This window comes from Diabrotica undecimpunctata, chromosome 4 (genome assembly GCF_040954645.1).
Source record: "Diabrotica undecimpunctata isolate CICGRU chromosome 4, icDiaUnde3, whole genome shotgun sequence".
In the NCBI taxonomy this organism is placed as follows: Eukaryota; Metazoa; Arthropoda; class Insecta; order Coleoptera; family Chrysomelidae; genus Diabrotica; species Diabrotica undecimpunctata.
The window spans coordinates 154,882,282-154,904,288 of NC_092806.1; the positions used below are offsets into that span (position 1 = coordinate 154,882,282).

Consider the following 22,007-nt stretch of genomic DNA (forward strand, 5'->3'; position numbering starts at 1 on the left):
CCACTTCCTATGGATACCATCTCATATAGGCATAGAAGGGAATGAAGAAGCAGATACTAGTGCGCGTAACGCTATCACCAGTGACACATCAGAAACACAGTGTCGGAGTATCGCAGGCGATCTAAAAGTTTATTTCAAAAATAAGGTGTTATTGTGGAAAATTTCACGCTTATGCATGATAATGCCAGGCCACACCTTTTGAGAATTGTACAACGATATCGTCAGGATTCCTTTATAAGCGTTAAGACTTTTCCTTGAGCAGATGTCCCCTCAGACCATAACCTCGTTGTCTCAAAAATGAAACTGAGGGTAAAAAAGATAATAAAATTCAGAAGTTTTAAGGTGAATACTCAGTTACTCAAGATAAATGAAATCTGTGCTGAGGCTTCAACTTGTATCAATCAAGAAATGAAGAAATTAACATCAGAAATGAAAAACACTGAGAATGTGAACATTATGTGGAGCAAAATCCAAGATTCTGTTATAAAAACACAGAAAAACTCTACAAAAGAAAACAGAAAACCGAAAACCTTGGATGACTCAAGAAATACTGGAAATCTTGGAACAAAGAAAAAAATATAGAAACAAGGACCCAAATAAGTACAGAGAAAAACGTAAATTAGTAAGGAACAAAATAAAATGGGCTAAGGAAAAGTGGATGATGGAAACATGCATAGAAGTGGAAGAATTGCAGAAAAAGCATGACCATTATAATTTACATAAAAAAGTGAAAGGATTATCTGGAAAATCACGAACAAATACACCTAACCAATACACCAATATTAATTGATAAAAACAATAAACCTATTAATAACCCAATTGAAATAAAACAAGTATGGACTAAATATATTGAAGATCTTTTCATGGACACAGCTTTCGACAAAGTTAAACATAACATTATCATGGTTTTTGTCTAAAGAGAAAAGGACTCGACAAAAATGACATTAACATAGTGAAAAATCTCTATTGGAACCAAAAGACTGTGGTAACATTAGATGGAAATAGCACGGATGCGCAACAGATAAGTAGAGGAGTGAGACAGGGCTGTGTACTTTCCCCATTACTACTTAGAAGCGGGGCACATACTTAGAAATGATAAGTATGAGTTGTTGCAGCTGAATGAAGGGTAAAATCGAAGGAAAAAGGGATCCTGGTAGGCGACAAATATCCTGACTGAAAAATATTCGCCACTGGACCGGGTTAAACACACAGACGCTCTTAAGAAAAGCAGAAGATAGAGACGAATTTGCAATGTTTATAGCCAACCTTCATTAGTGGAGACGGCACTAGAAAAAGAAGATCGTCAGGAGGTTCGAATTCCCGCCATGGTTTGGCATGCGAGAAGTCCCGGTCTCGACCCAATAGATCATGTCTGGGATATCGTAGCGAGATGACTACGACAAATACTAATCCACCAAACACATTAAATAAATTATTTTTACGATTGGTTGAAATTTGGGACCAAATTGATCAAGATGAAATAAGAACAGTACCTTCTTAATATGAGAGATTGTTGCAAGCAGAAATAAACGTCAGATAAGACAATAAGTGCTCTCTTTTAATTTACCTAATTTAATTTACCCCATTTCTCGTAAAACGAAACGATATAATTATTTTATTTTAGTTATTCTAAAACCAACCTTAAAAAAAATTATGCGTCAATTTTGGTGTCGTTTTTGTTGTTAATCTTTTGATAATAATGGCATACTCTATTAAAAATATCAATTAAATATCTACAATCAAAAAAATTGTATTAATCTTTATTTGTATTTATCTTTTATCTTGTTTATAATCCCTGCACTGTGCGATAGCATCATCCCTATAAGATAGGCAACCAAAAAAGTATTATAAGGTAAACAACTTTTAACAGGGCAGTGATGTCATCCTATTTTTAGAATTATGATATCAGATTTTACCTCACTTCTCACTTGTTGGTAATTCTCGGTCATAGGCGTACCTTGATATATTTAATTCAACCATGACCTGCGGTCTAGTCTAGATCAAAGACGCAACCGTAAGCATTTATCGCCATTTATAGAAAGTGCAACAGTACAATACTTTTACCATCATTTATTTTACATATTTTAAAGTTTGAAACTATGAATATTTCTTGTCTTATTATCAAAAACATCAATTTATGATTAGCTCAAAGCTATTCTTTTCTTCAATTTCAATTCAATCTTGGCATACATATTTTTACTATACAGAGTGTACTCAAAAACTGTTCTCGGAATCAGTTTGATGTTAATCATCATCAAAAATAGGGGAACTATAAGTAATGCTTTTATATATAATTATAAATATAAATATAATATATAAATAATGTATACAGTGCAAGTCAAAAGTCCAATAACGGTTAATGTTATAATAGTGAAATTTGGAGGGAGGTAATAAACAAACGTAGGCTTCTCAACCAGTCATAACAGGTGACGTAATAGTGACAGATGACGTTACAGCGCCACTGTGACAGATAATTTTAAATGGCATGATACCTCGTTTGAAAGGTATTGAAAATACCTATTCAGTTATAATAATTTTATTTGAGTTTAAGCTCATTTTGATGAATAAATTAAATAAATACTAAAATTGTAGCTTCTCATTTAATTAATAAATATTTAACAAACAGTTCTTATAGTGTGTTTAAAATGTGCTCCATCTACTTCCTGACAGTAATGCATACTATTTCTAAACTCATACCGTACTCGTTCAAATGTGTCGGGGGAAATTGTCGGGTGCTGCATCGTAAACTTTAGATTTCAAGTATACCCACAGAAAAAAATCTAATGGTATGAGGTCCGGTGACCGAGCTGGCCATTCTATCGTACCTCGTCGTCCAATCCATCTAGCACGATATTCCTCATCTAGATAGCGTCTTACTGTACCATAATGGTGTGCAGGAACACCATCTTGTTGAAACGTTATTTCCAAGTTGACGAATTCATTTGGATTATCCTCAAGAATTTCAAGTATTAACGGTTCAATTGCATTTTGTAACATCTCCAGATACATTTCACCGGTTAAGTTAGTATTAGGGAAAACAGGCCCAACTATGTGGTTTCCCAAAATACCTGCCCAAAATTTTTTTTTCTGGAAATGTATGTGTTTTACGAAAGACGTGAGGATTTGTGTCACTGCAATACCTCACATTGTGTGTGTTAACATTTCCATTGAGAGAAAAAGTGCTTTCGTCACGAAAACAAATTGTTTTTATGTAATCGAGCTGTTGGTTAATTTTATTGGACATATTTTCACAGAATTAGTCTTCGGTCGGGGTCATCATCTGAAAGTTGGTGCACAATTTTTAATTTGTATGGTTAAAATTTGTTTTCAGCCAACATTTGGTGTACTGTCTTTTGACTGATTTCATAGATATATGCAACTTGGGCTGTAGAAGAAGTAGGGTTCACTACCATTTTTGAAATTATGTCAATTTTTTGGTCATCACTAATTGTTGGTCGACCAGATCGTTTGACATCCTGAACACTACCTGTTTCTTTAAACTTCCGAAGAAGCTTCCTTAAATAAGCTCTCGATGTAAGGCGATCGGGGTACCTCTCATCAAAAAGACGTTCCGCTGCATGGAAATTATTTCCACATTAACCAATTATTAACACAGCTGCTACTTTGTCGGCTACAGTACGTACCATTCTGGCTTTGTAAAAATTTAAACGTCTCGTTAAACAATAATTAAACTAAATATTCTTCTTCTTCAGGTTCCTTCTCCTATCGGAGGTTGGAAATCATCATCGCTATTTTAATTTTATTGGCCGCGCTTCTGAATAATTCTAATGAGCTGCAACCGAACCACTCTCTCAAATTTCTTAGCCAGGATATTTTGCGTCGTCCTTCCATGCCGTATAGTAAAGTAGAAAAAACGTATCAACGTAGCAACGTCAAGATAGATCGAAGGTCCAAATTCTCTCCAGACTACAATGTTGCCGATATTCGAAAATTACTTAGAGCATAAGTAATATATACAACGTTCACGGTTGCTTTAATTCATTAGTGAAGAGTCCATGGAAATATTAGTACCTAGTTAATTAATTTATAGATATATTTTTTGAGAATATGTTCATATCATTTTTTAAGAGTGTCGTTCGTTGACTAGCAATTGAATAATAACGAATAGAGAATAGAGAATATTTTTTAAATATAACCTTAGGAATTTTAGGAAATATGTCTGACAACCTTGATTTGAAAGGCGGTCTCTTTAATACCAGAATGAGGCATGTTTATGTTGGAAAATTATTAGTGGATGTACTATAACAACGTAGCATTCTTGTGCGGATCTCTAGATTAAGGTTACGGTTGCAAAGTAAGTTCTTCAATTTTATGAACGTGTTTCTTGCATTTCTATTCTAGATCTGATTTCTTTTGTTTGATCTTCATCTTCGGTTAGCCACGTTCCTAAATATTTATTTAGAATATTTAGAAACTAAATATTAACTAAGAACAACTAACTAAAAACAACTTGACTAAACTAAGCATAAACAGATACTAAATATTCAGGTATAAACGCGTTTGCAAACTAAAAATACTTACAGAATTGACTAAACTAAGCAGACACAAAAACTAAATATTGAGCTATAAATGCTTTTGCAAACTAAAAACAACTAGATTAATTGACAAACGTCAAACTAGAATTTTAGTATTTATTTAATTTATTCGTCAAAATCGTCTTAAATCGAAACAAAATTAGTATGATTGAATAGGTATATTAAAATAATTGTAGTTTCGCATTTAATTAATAAATATTTTAACGTTCGCTTTTGGTTAATTGTCAAAAAAGTTGACGTTGACGTAAAAACAATTCTTCTTCATGTGCCTTGTCCGTTCCGAACGTTGGCAATCAACATGGCTATTCTGACTTTGTTTACGGCAGATCTGAATAGTTCAGCAGATGACAATCCGAACCATTGCCGCAAATTTTGGAGCCACGAGTGTCTTCTCCTCCCTGGGCCCCTTCTGCTGTATATTTTCCCTTGAACGATTAGTTGTAGTACTCTATATTTATTATGTCTCATAACGTGACCCAAGTATTCCAACTTTCTTTTCTTTATACCTACTGTAATTGTTAAAAACAATTAGAGAATTGAAAAACGTCAACTGTGATAAGTAACCAGAGGCGAACATTAAAATATTTATTAATTAAATGCGAAACAACAATTTTAGTATTTATTTAATTTATTCATCAAAATGAGCTTAAACTCAAATAAAATTAGTATGGTTGAATAGGTATTTTCAATACCCTTCAAACGAGCTATCAGTAAAAAACCGTAGTAAATTACGTAATACCACTATTTATATAAATCACGATCTACGCTACGAGGATAGACAAGACCAAAATCTTAGCACTACACATCTTAAACTAGCAAGAGAAAAGAAAATTTATGCTAACATTCTTGGCAGGTACTTAGTCATAAATAGTGAATATATAAAGAAAAATATTCTGCCTAAGATTATGGAAACGGATGAAAATGAAGATGATATTAAATCAGAAAAACCTAAACCACACAGTGCACGAGAAACACCAACACTTAATTCTAAAACATTTTTTGAATCCAGCATCTCACAATTTACCTTAGTTACGCCCAAGAATTCATCCCAGAAAAAAGAGGCTACAAAACAACAAAACCTTAACCTGATAACTACTCTGACTGAAAAATTGATAAAGGAATCAGATACTGATAAAAGTAAGTTAGAAAAAAAGAGTTGGGAAAAGAAAAATATTAATAGACCATAAAGAAGTACTAATACTGCACCATGGACTTTGGGAGTACCTAAAATAATAACTACCCTAACATCATTGGACAAACACACTACTAACCATAGTATAATACTTCAAAATCTGCAAAACTTATTATCAAAGTATACAAATTTCTCTCAAATTTATACAGATGCTTTAAAATCAACAGATGGCGTGGGAGCAGCAGTTATATCCTCTAATATGTGTCAAAAATATAAGTTGCCAATACACTATAGTACTCTTAATGCAGAATTATATGCCATATACGAGGCACTCACATATATTATATCCTCACCAAATCAGAAATATATAATTTTGACTGATTCACTAAAATCACTACAATCTATAGGAAGAATATACCCAGAGAATCATATTCTTGAAAAAATAAAACAAAATCTGATAAAGATAGCAAATTGTAATAAGGAGGTAATCTTTAATTGGATCCCATCACATAATGGTATTAGAGGTAATGAAGAAGCAGATAAGTGTGCGCGTGAAGCCGTCAATTCAGCTGACTCTATTATGGTGAAATACGTGATAGCTAGTGATGTTTCAAGTGTTATCAAATCGCGGATCCTAAGTGAGTGGCAAAACCGGTGGGAATTTTCAGTGTCTAATCTTCGGAATATTAAACCGGACATTAAACCATGGAGATGTTTCCCCACTAAAAGAAGGGATCAAGTGACAATAACTCGTCTTAGATTAGGTCATACCAGTGCCACGCACAAGTGCTTAATTACTAAAGAATCCGAACCAAAATGTGAGCAGTGTAAAGTTAAACTCTCGGTGAAACATGTTGTTGTAGACTGTCCAGTTTTCTCCACAGCAAGAATCAATTATGGTATCTCAATAAACTTAGAGAAAGCACTTGGTGCAAATTGTTCATTCACAAATATGTTAAACTACTTAAAAGCTATTAATTTTGTTAATATATAATATATTTAATATTGTAAATCTGATTCTCGCAATAACCTTCGGGTTGATGCGAATTTGTAAAAAAAAAAAGAAGTACTAAGACGAGTGGAGAAGAGCAGAAACGAAGATAAACACGAAGAAGACCAAAATCAAGACATAACTATAATATATTTAATATTGTAAATCTGATTCTCGCAATAACCTTCGGGTTGATGCGAATTTGTAAAAAAAAAAAGAAGTACTAAGACGAGTGGAGAAGAGCAGAAACGAAGATAAACACGAAGAAGACCAAAATCAAGACATAACTCTACTTCAGGTACCACAGAAAGAGTATCATTCTTTTATTCATCTTGAATATTTCTGCTAAGCAAAAATGTTCTTCAAAAATATTCTTTCTTCTTTTCCTTACTTGTGAAGCAGTAGCATATCCTTGCTCTGCTCTAGTAGGGCTAAAAATATACTACCCTCTCCAGAAGAGTTGTAGGACTTAAAACTATTGATAGTCTTTTGTCTATTGGATTACATTTTTTTTATAAGAATTCTTCCCACTAGACTCTTTGATGTTGTTGATCATCTGTACATATACCCATCAAGCTCAGTATTAGTTAAACGTTCTATAAATGTTGCACCGTGAACCTGAACATTCAAAATAGCCCAGTCTGGTTAAAAAAAAAGGTGGAAAAATGTTTCGCAGATATCTGAAGCTTTTAAGACATAGGTGGGGGATACTAGATGATGAATAGATGAAAAGATACTCCTAGTTTTACCTTGCGTTTTTTTAAGCAATAATTTATGGTCACAATTTGATTTTTTGTCTATAAATTTTTCCCTTATATTTTAAATAAACAATATTTATGTAATTTTTTTATGTCAAGAATATCTTTATTTTCCCGTTTTTTTAATTAAAATTGATAAATAATTTACAGAGATATTTGCAAAAAAGCAGTTTTTTTGCACTAATTTATAAATTTTATTAATTTTTTATTAACGAAATAAAATGGTATTAATACATTTAAACATCAAAGAATTACCATCTTTTATATTTGTGCGAAATTTCCCCCCGATCAGTCAAATATTTTATAAGTTATTTAATTTGTTTATTCCTGAGGCTAATTATTTAAACCATTGAACTTGCCCTATGCATGATGCTAGACACATTCAGCAAATTTCATAGATTTCTTTAAGACTTAGACTATCTCAGAAGTTAAATGAATCTTGAGTTTTCATCGAAATTATTTACAAAATAAACGTTTGAAAAAGGGGTATGTTTTTTACTTATAAACAATTGTAATAACTTCTATATTTTTCAAGCTACAGACTTGTACGTACAACCATTGGATAGCTGGTAAAAAAGCTCACATTAAAAAATAAAAAACCTTCTATGACCAATAGGAACGAAGTTAGTGACTATTTTTAAAAAAATCATATCTCCAATGTTTATAAACATTAAGAAGTAAAATTTTCACAAATTGTGAATGAAAATCTAAACTTTATATTGAAACTTATAGCTATAAAATTTATCTAATTTTTCGAAACGACGGTACTTTCGAAAGATCGACATAGGAAAGTGGAGAGGATATCTGTTTCAGCTCTGTTTTGTTTTCGGCATCGGAACTTCAAATTGCAACACGTAGGAAAAATTTACATTATCTCGGCTTCCTTTGCAGCTTCAAGCCTCTTTTTTTTATTCTGGGGTAGCTCGTCGAAATATGAATAACTACATAGTTTTCACTGGCCGGAAAATATGGGAAAACTCGGAAAAATTGAGTCCATTTGAAATTCACCCTAAATACTTACTTTTTTTTAATTTGCTCGAATATTCTGTCGCAGTATTAATAATGATGACATAATTTTCACCCCCCATAAATCTCGTAAAATCCCGGAAAATTAATATATGTTTTTTCATTTTATATCAATGATGTAATAATACTTATATATTTTATAAATTAAATTTCAGGTAATTTTTTACACATTATATTATTATATTCCTTATATTAATTATAATTGTTTGTATTTTTATAATTACCAATATCGATTTTTATTCTATTTTTCTTACAAATATGATATACAATATTAATCTAATCTGCTTTACTGCTTTGATAAAATAAGTCGAATTTTTCATCACTTGCCTTATTAAATTTTGCAATGTTTATTGAACTTTACTTTTTTTATTTTCTTTACATACATTGGTTTAAAAGTTAAAATTTGGATCATTTATTCGACTTCACTGTCAGGTCTGAACCTTTTTGTTGCAGGTTGTTTGTCTTCATTTATTAAGTCAGTCTTTCCATACATTTTTGCTTTTGCATTTTGCTCTTCATTTTTGCCAAAGTAAAGACTTCGTAATAACAAATACCTTTTTCAAATTACCTCCTCAACGGTTATATACATGGACATCTCCACAACATACCAAAGAAAAAATAGTGAGAAATCAAATATACTACATTATGATAGCAAGGAGGTATCATGCTGTTACTGTGATAGAGGCGAGGCCAAAAAAGATTAGAAGACCACACAGAAAGGCACTAGATTTCAATAAACTTAGAAACAAAAATATACGACAAGAAACAGGAGCCGTAAATGAAAACCTCCGTTCAGTGCAGCAACAAATTAACGATACAAACAACGTTAACCAAATATTAAAGTACATAAATACAGCTATACAAACAGCAGGAAAGAAACATCTTACAAAAACAGACTTGATCTTAGACTTGATGGAACAAAGAAGAAAGATGAAGAATTACCCAGACAAATAAAAATAAATAAATAAACACATAAAAAAGAGAATAAAAGAAGCCAAAGAGGAGTGGATTAAAGAACAATGTGAAGAAATAAAAGAGAGAATAAAAAAAGAGATAACAGGATGCATAAAGAAATGCCAAATAGGTAAACTTAAAGACAAAGATGTAAATCTTATTGTAGATCTAGAGAATAAAATAAAGAGATGGACAGAATACCTGAATGAATTATTTGAAGACGATAGAAACAACTTAACTCAGATAATTAATGCAACTGGGCCAGACATATTGAAAGAAGAAGTAGAATACGCAATAAGAAACGCTAAAAATGGAAAAGCAAATGGACCTGATGAAATTCCTACAGAACTGTTGAAGCTTTTAAATGATAAATCCGTAACCATAATATTAAATTTTGCAGCGAGGAGCTAAAACAGTTTCCCCTCCACTTTCCTATGTCGATCTTTCGAAAGTAACTTTGTTTCGAAAGGTTTTAAGTTTCGAAAAATTGGATGAATTTTATAGCTATAAAATTCAATATAAAGTTTAGATTTTTATTCAAAATTTGTGCAAATTTTACTTCTTAATGTTTATAAAAAATGGAGATATAATTAACAAAAAAATTGTCGCTAACTTCGTTCCTATTGTTCATAGAAGGTTTATTTTTTTAGTTAAATGTGAGTTTTTTTACCAGCTATCTAATGGTTGTAAGTACAAGTATGTAGCTTGAAAAATATAGAAGTTATTACAATTGTTTATAAGTAAAAAACATACCCCTTTTTCAAACGTTTATTTTGTAAATAATTTCCATGAAAACTCAATATTCATTTAACTTCTGAGATAGTATAAGTCTTAAAGAATCCTATAAAATTTGTTAAATGTGTCTAGTATCATTCATAGGGCAAGTTCAATGGTTTAAATAATTAGTCCCAGGGAAAAACAAATTGAATAACTTTTAAACTATTTGACCGATCGGGGGGAAATTTCGCACAAATGTAAAAGACGGTAATTTCTTAATGTTGAAATGTATTAATAACATTTTATTTTGTTAATAAAAAAATTAATTAAATTTATAAATTAGTGCAAAAAACTGCTTTTTTGCAAATATCTCCGTAAATTATTTATCAATTTTAATTGAAAAAACGGGAAAATAAAGATATTATTGATATAAAAAAATGGTATAAATATTGCTTATTTAAATTATAAGGGAAAAAACTTATAGATAAAAAATCAAATTCTGACCATAAATTATTGTTAAAAAAAAACGCAAGGTAAAAATAGGAGTATCTTTTTATCTATTCGTCATCTAGTAACCCTCACCTATGTCTTAAAAGTTTCAGATATCTGCGAAACATTTTGCCGTGAAATCGATGATTTTTGTATAACCAGACTGGGCTAAAAGGCATCTCATGCTCTTTGGTTTGCGTACATTCACCGGTTAGGTTCTTAAATGCCGTCTTGAATGAAATAATATTTTAAAGGCACATCGCGGGGCTAAATAATTAGTGATCACTTCGCTCCATGTTTTTCTTTTTGACCTTCATAGTTAAGTGTTATCCTTATATCGTATATATACAATATACATCGTATTATTGACATTATTAATTTTATGCATATTTCGACAACAATATTGAAGTGTATTGCTGTATTTTTTACTCTTCGTATTATTTCAATTTTTATTTTTGTATATAGTGTAACTTCTGTTTTACAACATTATTCCTCTATGGTTACTTTTTATAACGTAAGCTTTTGCTAATTTATATTGGCGCGCCTCTGGAATAATGCATTTTACATACAAATTTTCAAGGACGCGAGCGTCCCGTCACAAAATTGTTTATTGTTAAATGAATTTTATCGCCACCGTGCTGAGCGTGAGCGCGTTATGTACGTGTGTATTCGCCTAGTCAATTTTTTGTGATATGTTCGAATTTCCCGGTGATTTTCTTAATGAAAAACTTTTTTTTGTTAGTGATACAGACGATAATTTCGAAAAGTGATCAATAATGATTCGTATTAAAGAAGATGATAAGGTATGGATTGTTTATTGGATTAAGTGCAATAAAATACCGGCTTTATGACTAATTTATACGGAATTAGCAGCAATTTGCTTAAAAAAAAACAGTATCAATGCATAATATGTAGATATGTAAAATTTGTCGAAAAATTAATTATTAAAGAGATGTTCATTAAAATACCAGCTAAATAATTATGCTGTTGGGCAAAAAAACATACACTTAATTTTTTGTAATTACTGGACATTTTTATGGGTACAATGGTCAAACTCTTAAACAATATTTTAAAAATCGCCTTAATATTAATCGCATTAAATATGCCATGTGTTTGTAATTTGCGCACTAATGGAGTAGATTTTTTCTCGATGAGCTAATTCTCTTCATCCGCCATTGTCCCTGTTTCGTTTTACTTTTGAAATCATTTTTCCATCGCACATGTGATATTTCTAAAGATCTCGCTGCGCAACGACACCAGTTTTTCCTTCATGTTTAAAATCTTTTCGTTTGTTAATACTTTCACCCTCACAATTTTCGGTAGCCTCTATCGTTGCACGTGGTTATACCATTAACGTCGTCTTTGTTTTCACTCATCACTCATTATATTTTGCACCCCACATTGTACTAATATTTCTTAGTTATACGCAGATAAGTCAATCTAGTTTATTACCTTAAATTATTTTAAATAAACACACTCTAAACCAGTGTTTTCCTAATCTTTTTGCCCTCGAGACTACTTCCCGATGTTTTTCGTTTCAATAGGCATCCGAATGTCGAATTTTTAGAAATTTATTCGGTGCGTATTGAAGAAAAAGTTTTTTTTCTACTCTAACTACTTCACTTGATCACTTGCCACTCTTGCCAGGTCTAATGCAATGAAAGAGTGAAGATTAGAAACCTTTCGGATACGTATATGGGAATGTTCACAGGCTCCCTTATAATGTGGATATGTTCTACTTAAATTGTCTTTTTGTTGGTTTTTAATAAAGTTTTTGTCTCTAACACCCCAATTTATACTTATTGCAACAAAAAGTCTCTGCAAGCTTTAAATTTTTCTACAAGTAAAGACAAACTTTCCTTACTCTGCATACTCATACGATGCGTTGATGTTGTAAAATTTTAGCAACTTAACATAACAAATTCCGAAGTAAAATTTCGGATCATCATCATCATCTTTGGCTCGACAATCCTGTGTGGATCTTGGTCTGCTCTAAGATTCGTCGCCATTCTGTTCGGTTTCTGGCAACATGTTGCCATCTTCTGATTTTTAATATCCGTAAGTCGGTTTCAACTTCATCTAACCACCTAATTCGCGGTCGGTCTTTGCTTCTTCTTCCTACAGGTGTTCCTGTGGTTAGCTTTTTAGCAATCGTATTTTCTGGCATTCGTATTATGTGTCCAGCCCATCTAAGTCGCTGTGTTTTAATGAACGTTATGACATCTGGCTCATTAAAGAGCTGATACAATTCAAAATTATATCTTCTGCGTCACTGCCCTTGGTCGTTTATAACTCCAAATATTTTGCGGAGTATTTTACGCTCAAATATTCCCAAAAGTCTTTCATCTTTCTGCGTTAGAGTCCATGTTTCTGCTCCATATGTGAGGACCGGCCTCAGCAATGTTTTACATATAATAATTTTAGTTCTTCTTTGAATGTTTCTTGAGTGGAAATGCTTTTGGAGTCCATAGTATGCCCTATTTGTAAGATTTATTCGTCTTTTGATTTCTTCGCTTGTTTTATTGGTAGCAGTCAATAGGGACCCAAGGTATGTGAAGTTGTCAACACGTCCAAAGGTATGACTTCCAAAGACTGTTTCTCGTTCCTCATTTGCTATCGGATCCTTAGTAACCAACATGTACTTGGTTTTGTCTTCGGTGATGACTAGACCGACCTGTTTCGCCGCTGTTTCCAATTCTAGGAGATATTGCTCAACATCTCGCTTGCTACGCCCTATTATGTCAATGTCATCAGCATATGCTAAGACAGCATAAAATTTCGGATCAGCGAAATTAAAAACAGTAAGCATTATCACAAGCAACTCTGTTGCAGATATTTACGCAAACTCCCTTGCACTGAGATACTTCTACTTTGGCAAAACTATCATCAATACAAATTAATAACACCTCATTTTTTGTGTAGTTACTTCTATGACTTCTCCACCGTTGGACGAAATCAGAATATTTACAGATATATAAATATAAATTTTAGAACGAACAATCAATCGTCTCTATTAGATGATCAACGAGTCAGACTAGAACTTTTGAGAATCTAACTATAAATGACTACATGGATATTTCTCTTAAACGTGAAAAGTGGTATATCTTTTTTTAAATAAATTTTCTGCTCCTGTAATACACCTTGCTCGGCCATATAGGGTTTTTATCTAGCAATGTATTTACATAACGATTTAATATATATATATATATATATATATATATATATATATATATATATATATATATATATATATATATATATATATATATATAAAACAGTTTGGATTGGGCATTTTTGACTTAGCTTTGGAATTTGCAGGATTTTTCTTAAAAAACGTCATAATGTATGACTATGTACACAGTAGTTAAAAATGAATGAGTTTTTCATTAAAATACCAGCTGAATGAGCATCTGCATATCGATTAAATTAGCGTGTAATAGGATTTAAATTGGGGTTCCTAATTCAATTATGGAATTTGCTTAGAGAACGTTGATAAGTTTTCTCTGGCAATATACTTATGTATACAGCAGTAAAGAGATTTATTGATATGATTACGTATTAAATTTACTATTTTTTTTTAGTTTTGTTTTTGTTATTAATAAATCTCAAATATCTCTTTCTCTCTCTCTCTCTCTCTCTCTCTATATATATATATATATATATATATATATATATATATATATATATATATATATATATATATATATATATATTAAACCTAAAGCTCAGATTAATACTTTTAAGAATTAATATTAACAGGCTTCCGGCCTTTGAACTTTGGATATACCGGAGAATGTTGAGAATCCCATGGACTGCCAGGGTCACCAATGAGGAAGTGCTGAGAAGAATGGGTCGAGACAAAAAATTGTTGAGAACGATAAAAGTACGCAAGACTGCATACCTTGGACACATACTAAGAAATAATAAATATAGCCTTCTGCAGGTCATGATGCAGGGTAGAGTCGATGGCAAAAAGGGAATAGGTAGAAAGAGGAAGTCATGGCTGCGAAATATTCGAGACTGGACAAACATGACTGTAGACGAATTATTCCACGTTGCAAAAGACAGAGAAGCTTTTAAAAATGTGGTCGCCAACCTCCTTTAATGGGGACGGCATAGGAAGAAGAAGAAGAAGGCTTCCGGGTTGAACCGCGTCGATTATCACTACGCAGTGTAGTTGACATAATATCATAGAACCTATTGTTTCTTTTTTCTTTCTATGCTGCTTTTACATCGCTGTTTTTTAGTTTGCTGATATTTAAAAATGTCTTGGAGGTAAGGCCGTGGTCTATCGACTGATGCCAAGATCCGAAGAATGCGCATATTTAAAAGTATTTTAATATTTATATGGCATTTTCGGATCTCTCGGCCAATGGAAAATTAAGAAATGTGTAAAAGGCGGTGCGATGCGCATCAGGGTGCGTATTAGTTTGCCACTAAAGGCACCAGGATGACAGGGTGCCTTCTTTTTAGCTGTAGTGAATCTTAGTTAATAATAAACACTAGCAAAACGAAGTATATGAAAATAAGCACGCAACCACAAATTAACCCTACGACCACTTGCTATAGAAAGTGACGTTTCTGGGTGCGCTTCTTAACACTAACAATAATACTATCGCAGAGATAAACCGCAGAATTTGCACGGCCAACAGATGGTATTTTGAGCTCAATCTCCTCCTTAAATCCACAATTTTATCGAGAAATACAAAAATAAAACTCTACAAAACAATAATACGTCCAGTCCTAACATATGGTTCAGAGACCTGAACTTTAACAAAAAGTAATAAAAACATCTTAGGATGTTTCGAAAGAAAAGTACTAAGGCGAATCTATGGAGCAGTGAATTACAATGGAGTGTGGAGAAGACGATACAACTTCGAACTTTATAGAATATACCAGGAACCAGATATCGTAAACCATATTAAGATAGGATGTCTATCTTATTATGACATAGGGCAAGTTGTAATACGGATGGAACAAAATGACCCAGATAGAAAAACGCTCCTTGATAGACCCATTGGTAAGAATAAGGTTCCTTGATAACATCGATGAAGACATGAGAACTATGGGAATACGTGCTTGGCGGAGAAAGAGGATGGATAGGGATGACTGAAGAGAAATTCTTCCTCCTGTTTATTGTCATGTAGTCTGTTTGATCCCTTACCATGCATTAGTCCGCCTAAAGACAACTTCCATATGTTAGGTCTCCTGGATGGCTTCTTATATCAACTATTAGTTAGAACTAGATACTATGAAAAAACTTAAGTAATGTACCGGTTAGATAGTGGACGATGATGCCACCGATCTCAGAATTCATTAAACTTCAGAGACGTTGATGGCTGGTCATTTAGTGAGAATGGAGACCCAAAGACTCCCAAAAAGAGCTCTAGATAGTAAAATGCAGAGTGCAAGATGAAAAGGAAGGCTACGGAAAAGTTGGGAGGATGAAGTGGCAGCGGACGCGCAAAATTTGCTAGACGCAAGGACCTGTGGCGCGTTACTGGCAAGGTTGAAGGCATAATTTTAATGAGGTCAAGGCTCGATTCGGGCTGTAGCGCCATTGTAGAGAGAAAGAAAGAAACAAAAATTCAAAAGTCATATGTACATGGAGCATAAAATGCATTTCTGAAATAGAAAACTATTTACCAGGAGAAATTTTTCATCTTTCCCTCGTAAGTAGTTAACTATTAAACTTTGATTAATCTTTAAGCATCCGAGATATTGATATGGGACAACATTAAACTCATTTTAGTTTACTAAACAGTTTTACACACTTTAAAAATCACACTTTTAAACATAGTACGTGTCATTTAAACTTTCTGGGAATCACATATATGTATGATTGCTGATCTCGCCAGTAAATTTTCGTTATTCTTCAGTATTCATTCAGTTTTCAGCGAGTATATGATTAGCGTATTGCGTGTTTATCAGCTTATGAGCTATATCTGATACGTTTTGAAAACGATTTGTTTAAAGTGCTTTTTATTTGTTACAAAATCAAAGGTAAACGTTTTATTTTTATTATTAAATAATTTGATAGTTATTGTTTCTAAAAGGTTTAAACAAAAATCGGGACTATTAAATTGATGGATGAAATGGATAGATCTATCTTATCCATTTCTTTCTTGGCAGCATACTTTTTTGTTTTCTGTTTTTCTCGTCTATAATAGTTGTTAAGGCATTTCTTTTTATTGGTAACTTTGACAACACCTTTTCCAACCATCTCAGTGTGCGTCCTAATTTTCTGTGTTTTTTTGGGCAGCTCATATCTCCGTCATCTCTTACTTTAGTTATCTTCTCTGTTCTTTTTCCTCCCGAAGATTTTCTATATAATTTTTCTCTTTAAAATCTCAATATGTCTTATTCTGGTTTACGATAATTGTTTACCATGCACGATACACTGCTGTTGGTCGAATTATTATTCTATGTCTTCAATAGAATGTTCAGACATTTTTCATATTTTGGTCCCCGTGAAAGCCTCAAATTAGCTGTCAATTAAGTTTCACAAAACGAAATATTGCGTTGGCAGTGCTGCCATGTTCTTATAATATATATTATGCTTCAAATACTCTTATGGATGCTTATGGATTCTTTAATTTTATGATTTATATATAAAACACGAATTAATCAATATTTGTTATAAATATTGATATAAATTACAGTTAATTAGAAAATTTGATACTATAAACGATGTCTACGGGGATGAAATTTATATTAATGAATTCTGCTTCACTTACTGATGATTTTACAATGATTTTTATTCTCTGGAAAACTGTTGGGCAATACGCACTTTAGTGCACTCTATCCTAACCAAGCTTTTATATGACATTTATAAGCGTCTATATTCTTTGATTTAACATACCCTTAAATCAAGTCAGAGTTGCCAAGTCTCCAGTTTTTTCATACTCTCACATAATATAGAAATGCATTGAAATTATATAAAAATTCATAGATTTTAGTTAAATTAAAAATAATAATCAAATGCAGGACGATTTTCACATTTGGTCCCATTGAAGATAGCTATAATGAGCCGTCAATTTAAGTTCATAGAACAAATTTTTGATGTTTGACTGTGTTGTCATGTCTTCATAATGTATAATGTTGTAGGCTTCAATTACAAATAGAGAAGCTTTCAAAAATACATTTTTATTATATTATTATATGAATTATGCAATTTTTTTATTTTTTTATATACAACACGAACGAATAAATACTCGTTTCTTCTCATATTGCTTGTAGTTAATTATTACATTTTTTTGGCATTTGCCTTTAATAATAAGCTGATAGATTTGGCAATCCTCAAACCACCAGTTGCCAGATTGTTACAGATGGTCACCAGATGTCTGTGGAAAGTACCTGAATACTATTCTTATTATTCTTTGAAAGAATTTCTTTTTTAGTTTACGTTAGTTTGTTAACGTTCTATTGGATTTTTATTAATTATAAATCACATGCTATTTCCCGATTTATTAAAAAAACATGGCAACACAGTCAAGCGCCAACATTTCGTTCTATGAACTTTAATTGACAGCTCAATTATAGCTATCTTCAATGGGACCAAATGTGAAAATCGTCCTCAAATGCATATACAATAAAATTGATTAAAATGATATAAAAAATTAATAGTATTAATTAAATTACCGTATATAATAGAAATGCATTGAAATTATATAAAAATTCATAGATTTTAGTTAAATTAAAGATAATAATCAAATGCATATACAATAAAATTGATTAAAAGGATATAAAAAATTAATAGTATTAATCAAATTACCATATATATATATATATATATATATATATATATATATATATATACATATATATATACATAAGAAAAGAGGGTTGACCCTAATAATAAGGTCCTAATAGATAAGATTTGGAAAGTGCTAATTTACATTATTTAACTGCACTTAAAGTAACAGAAAATATTTGTTTTATACTTATTTAAAACTTGTAGCTTCTCATAATACAAATTATAATTTCGTAAAAGTAACTTTATATTTGTAACATTCATATACATATTTTACTAAAATAAATACGGCAACACTGTGAGGCGGTGCCTTGAGGAAAATATATTTGGTTAGGTTAGAGTGTACTAAATTGCGTATTGTCCAAGCTGGGGCTTTTAAAACTATTTTTTCTTTTTTGATAATTCTAAAGTATTAATTTTTAAATATCTTATTGCTTTTGATCGCCTAATATTATATTTAATTTGTAATATAAATTTCAACACTGCCAAACACCAATATTTCGTTCTGTGACTGTCAAACTAATTTGAGGCTATCTTCACTGGAACCCCTGAAGCTGGAACCCAATGTGAAAAATGTTCATCTTTGATACATTTTTATCCTGATGATAATTATTGTATTATTGTCTATTGATATCGCTTCGTTTGTGCTATTTATTATTATTTCTTTAATGCTCTTATCTAGCCTGTGGGCGAATCCCCACAGGCATTTTTTGTCGGATTGTACCTACCTCTGGTAATGGCAATACCACAATATCTATATAATAATAATAAAATTAGGTAATATTAATATTTCTGGTTAATCTGCCATCGTATCTCTCTTGATATCAAATAAAAAAATCTTTCGAATCAAACATTCTGTATTTTCTTAAGAAATTATAATATGCTTTAAAGAAGGCAACATCGCTCAAACAAATGCGCTTAAATTCATATACGCATCTTGACAAAACTGTCATGGGAGACATATTTTGAAATTTATGTCAAAATATTACATTTTTTAAACGAGGTCAATAGAAAAATTAAAGTTGCACGGAAGCCAAGAGGTAAAGCTGAATTTGATAGTCTCTGAGAATCTCATTCAGGTTTACTTACCAAACGTGATATTTATGTGAAGTTTTTACATATTTTTAATTAGATAATTAGTGAACAAGGCATTAAGATAAGCAATTTGAATACATTTGCCAAATTAAACAATATAATCGTAACGTATAATTCACAGTTTAAAAAAATTAACAACTCTTGAACAACAACTTTAAAAAAATGCATCTCATTGTATAATGTATATTTGAAAAGTCTTAACCATATTTGCCTTAAACAAAAATGCCATGAGACAACAATTGATAACTTAATTCCTATTTGCCAAACTTTCCCTTTATTGTAATTTTTTTTTATAATTATGTTTATTTACAATCTAAATCATTACAAAGTATTAAGTATAAAAATGTGTTACAGGTTTTGCGCGTGAAGGAGAGACATCTAATGATGTCTCACCTTATTCTCTTTTGGTTTAGTTTTGAAGTAGGTCTTAGGGCCAGGTTCTATCTAGTCTTCTTGTGGCTGGACCATTGTTGAATAATTCCCTTACTAGCTCATTTTCATGGTGAATGGTACGGTCATTTTGTGACTCTGTGGCTCGAAGGATTTCTTCTCTGATGAAAGGAATCTTTAAGTCGTAGTGAAGGGTTTGATTACTTACGTACCATGGTGGATCCACTATCGATCTTAGCACTTTAGACTGGAATCTTTGGATAATATTTAGCGACGTTGGCTTTGCACAACCCCATAGGTGTAGTCCGTAGAACCGTATTGTAATATGAAAACTTAAACATTGCGGCTTAAAAAAAAAATCGTTTGCCTCTCCGATTAATATAGATAGTCTTCCTCGCGTTCAATCTTATTTGTTATTATTTGCTTCAATTACATATTGAAGGTCATAATTTCTTTATGGAGATTTAATAATAAATAATTTACATTACTGAGAAAAATAAATATGTGTACTTTACAGTAATGCTAGCGTAACCATAAATACTATATCCGGAACGAAAAGAGTGAAGCTAGATAGCTATCGGAGTCCTTCTGGAATGAACAGAGAGAAAAAAACCCTATTTGGAGGCTTTTATTGCTAATTAATTGATCTTCTTCAAGTGCCATCTCCGCGGTGGAGGTCGGCAATCATCATAGCTATTCGAACTTTTGAGACGGCTGCTCTGAAAAGTTCATTTGATGTACATCCGTACCACTCTCTCAGGTTGCGCAGCCATGACATTCTACGCCTCCCTATGCTTCTCTTTCCTTGGATCATTCCCTGCATGATCAGTTGGGAAAGATCCAAGGAAAGAGAAGCATAGGGAGGCGTAGAATGTCATGGCTGCGCAACCTGAGAGAGTGGTACGGATTAGAGATGTGTAGTTCACCATCGAAATAGTTCAAATGAACGATTCTTTAAACTGAACTAATTGAACTAGTTCATTAATTTTCATAGAACTAGTTCACTGCGAACGATTTGCATTATAAATTGTGTCTCAACTTTTAAAGAAGAAAATAATGAATGAATGAGATCATATATTTATTATTTTGTGAATGGGATGGACTGACCGACTGACTAGTTTAAAAAAAGAAGTGCCGATTAGCCTCAGATAACAGATCATAATTCTTATGAACGTGACAATAACATAAACAGTTTTATCTTAATATCATAATGGTTCGGATCTTATGCCATGCCCATGCATTGGCTTGAACGTTGACATGCTGTGTTGTTTCTCGTATTGCAATTTTGAAATAACAATTTTAAGCTGTGGTTAAAATAATTGATGCATCTACATAAAATATAATTTTATGTAAAAGTGAGAATGAAAATGTGTTATTTAATGTTCCTAGAAAATTCACTGATTTTTTTTGTAAGATTCTTTTAGAAATAACCTAATATAGATACCTATGAGTATACGTAAATATAAAAATAAATCTAAGTGAACCATATTTATATTTAAAACGGTTAATAAAATACAAATTTTAATAATTTTTTGCAAATAAAAAAAATGTTATTTGCAAAACATTTGAGAAATAAATTTAAAACATTTAAACCTAAACATACGATCGAAAGAAATGGTTCCGAACCCGAACTACTTGTACGGTAGTGAAAGAGTGAAAGACTGACTTGAAAACCGAAGAAAACGCGCGGCCGGCGCCGAGCTTGTGTGATGATACGACGAGACATCTGGCAACCGGTTATGTTAGGGTTGGATTTCGATTTCGGTCCTACAAATAGTTCTTTCGCGAACTAGTTCACTGAACTAGTTCATTTTTGTGAAATAGTTCGCTTGAACTAGTTCGTCTAAAAGAACTAATAAGCACACCTCTAGTACGGATGTACATCAAATGAACTTTTCAGAGAAATTAATTGATGTCGAATGGTAATTCAATTAACCTCAAAAAACTACCAAATTACCCACAGCACATAACTGACTCATGGCAACATTGCTCCTATGATTTCTAGACGAGTCAAATAATTTTTTATTTATTTATTTATTTAATGGCGTCCGAACCACTGAGGTTATAGACGACAACAATAGAAAATACATAGAACAAACAAAGGTTATACATACTAACATGAAAGGAGATTGATATATGTAATTTG

At 31.9% G+C, this 22,007-nt stretch overlaps 1 protein-coding gene across 15 annotated transcripts in view; it reads left to right on the top strand.

The window, feature by feature from the left end:
• Msp300 (Muscle-specific protein 300 kDa) overlaps positions 1-22,007 on the top strand; it is a 477,430-nt gene that overhangs the window by 256,260 nt on the left and 199,163 nt on the right. The window contains exon 1 of one of the 15 annotated variants that reach the window (XM_072530651.1): positions 11,268-11,426. The exons of 13 other annotated variants lie outside the window; for them this stretch is intronic. In XM_072530651.1, coding sequence (XP_072386752.1) covers positions 11,400-11,426 — 27 coding nt within the window. In that variant the 5' untranslated portion in view covers positions 11,268-11,399. Of the gene's footprint in view, positions 1-11,267; positions 11,427-16,480; positions 16,627-22,007 lie in introns of those variants that run through there. One more of the 15 variants, XM_072530652.1, reaches the window with a different exon arrangement.